General features: G+C 65.2%; 1 protein-coding gene across 1 annotated transcript; it reads left to right on the top strand.

The window, feature by feature from the left end:
- Window positions 1-40: 40 nt before the first annotated feature.
- Window positions 41-1,773, top strand: LOC113960740 (maestro heat-like repeat family member 5). The gene is made up of 5 exons (XM_027670482.1): window positions 41-206; window positions 647-748; window positions 1,022-1,124; window positions 1,423-1,482; window positions 1,569-1,773. The coding sequence occupies exons 1-5, from the start codon at window positions 84-86 to the stop codon at window positions 1,703-1,705; spliced, it is 525 nt and encodes a 174-aa protein (XP_027526283.1). The 5' UTR covers window positions 41-83; the 3' UTR covers window positions 1,706-1,773.
- The last annotated feature ends 375 nt before the right edge of the window (window positions 1,774-2,148 follow it).

A 2,148-nucleotide genomic window follows, 5' to 3' on the forward strand; every position in this document is an offset into this window, starting at 1 on the left:
GGGGCAGGGAGCTGCCGTTTGCAAAGCTCACTTTTCCTGCTTCCCACCAGGAGTGCAGCGAGCTGCGAGAGCTGTCCATCCGCATGCTCGCAGAGCTGCTGCAGTTCGTGGTCGGCAGGGACGAGAAGAGGATGAGGAAGGAGGTGTGGTGGGCACTGGTGCCTCTCCTCTTCCGCATGAGCGACCAGGTCCCCAGCGTGGCCGAGGTACAGCTTTGAAGGCTGAGCCCTGACACACAGAGGGCTGGGCTGACACCCCCCAGGGCTCCTGGGCATCGGGCCAAGGGCTGCTGGCAGCGGGCAGCGCTCCCCCAGCACAGCCCGTGGGAAGGTCTGTGCGGAGCCAGCGCCAGCAGGGCCAGAGAAGCTGGCACGGCCCTGTGCAACACCTGCCCTGCCTGCTCCTGCTGGGCTCGGCAGCAGCCCGTGGCCACCACGGCCTGAACAGGGGCATCCCCACAGGCTGTGTCGGAGGCCAGGCCTTTGAGCCTCCATGCCTGTCCCCCAGGGCTGTCCCCCAAAGCCTCCCAGACATTTGGGCTAGGGCATGTCCCAGCTTCCTAAAGGCAGGATCCCCCCAGGAACAGAGCCTAGAGGTCTCCTTGCCCAGGCCCTCGGGCCATCTCTGAGCTCAGGCTGTCCTGCAGGCCTCCAGGGAAGCCCTTCTTGCTGCCGCGGAGCTGCTGAAGTGGAAGACGCTCTGGCACCTGCTGCGGAGAGAGAGGCTGTGGGAGCTTGGAGCGTGCTTGGTAAGGACAAGCTGTGGGGCCCAGGCTGGGGCAGGGCTGTCCCCCATCCCATATTTGGGCTGGGGGCTCTGCAGCTGGGCAGAGCCTGGAGCTGCATCCTTGTTGCTGCCCTCAAGAACAGAGCCCCAGGGGCTCTTCTGCTGGCCCCTGGCCCCTCCCTGTAGCCAGCAGGAGGGGAGGCCTCTCCCTCCCAGGGGGTGCTGGCAGGAGGCACTGCTCCAGCCAACTGCCCCAGTGATAGCCCTGGAGAGACATGCCTTGTTCTCTCTGCAGCTGCAGCAGAGCAGGAACAGGGCTGAAGACTTCATCCACCAGAGCCTGCCCTACCTGCAGGACCCTCAGGCCAACGTGCGCCTGGCGGCCGTCAGGTTCATCGGTGAGTGCCAGCCCCTGCGTTGCCTCTGGGGGCAGCCTGGCCCCTGTGCCGCTGCCGCCCCAGGAACAAGGGGCAGCCCTGGAGCTGCCCCAGCCCCGGCCACCCCGGGCAGGGCCTTGCCTCCCTCTGCCAGCCCTGCCCACACAGCGGGGCTTGGTGGCCGCCTTGCTCGGTCCCACTCCCCTGAGCTTCTGGGGACTCCTGGGCTCAGCCGTGCTGAGGGGGAGGAGGGTAGGACTGGGGGCCCTGCTGTTGGGAGCAGGCTGGGGAGCAGGGGCTAATGCAGCTCTGTGCCCAGGACTCATCACACGGCGCCTGAGGGAGCAGATCACGGAGAGTCAGGCTGACATCCTGAGCGGTGAGTGGGGAGCGTGGTCTGTCGGGAATCCAGAGGGTCTCTGCAGACGTGGGGTTTTATCTGGGCTCTCTTTCTTTCCATCACAGCGCTTCAGCCCCTGGAGAAAGACTGGGACATCTCTGTCAGCACCCTGGCAGCTCGGACAACCTCCATTCTGAGGAGTCCTTGCGTGCAGCAGAGACCGAGAGGCCTCCTACGAGCACTGCGCTGCTGCTGGCCGTGAGCCCCGGCAGAGGTGCAGCTTGCCTTGGCTAAAGGACTGGGGCTCAATAAAGCTGGAACAACGTGCCCGAAGCCCTGGTGTCCTTCAGCTGCGCCGTGCTGAGTGTGCCCAGCCGACCGTGTCCTTCCTGGGCTGCCCCGCAGGCAGTGGGACGCTCCCCCCTTAGCACCCCTGGCCCCAGGCTTGTGGGACAAGCTGAGCCCTGGCTGGGGCTTTCCCAGGGAGAAGCCGCCTTGGCTAAAGGACAAGCTGCTGCCCAAGCGTTCTCGCCCCATTTCAGGGCCACTGCCAATGTCACCCTGCCCTCTGCCGGTGTGAAGCCATTCCCCCTTGTCCTGTCACTCCAGGCCCTCGTCCAAAATCTGTCTCCAGCTCTCTTGGAGCCTCTTTTAGGCACTGGAAGGGGCTGCAAGGTCACCCCAAAACTTTCTCTTCTCCAGCCT

The sequence above is a fragment of the Neopelma chrysocephalum genome, unplaced genomic scaffold, assembly GCF_003984885.1.
Source record: "Neopelma chrysocephalum unplaced genomic scaffold, ASM398488v2 Primary Assembly neopelma1_96852, whole genome shotgun sequence".
Classification (NCBI taxonomy): Eukaryota; Metazoa; Chordata; class Aves; order Passeriformes; family Pipridae; genus Neopelma; species Neopelma chrysocephalum.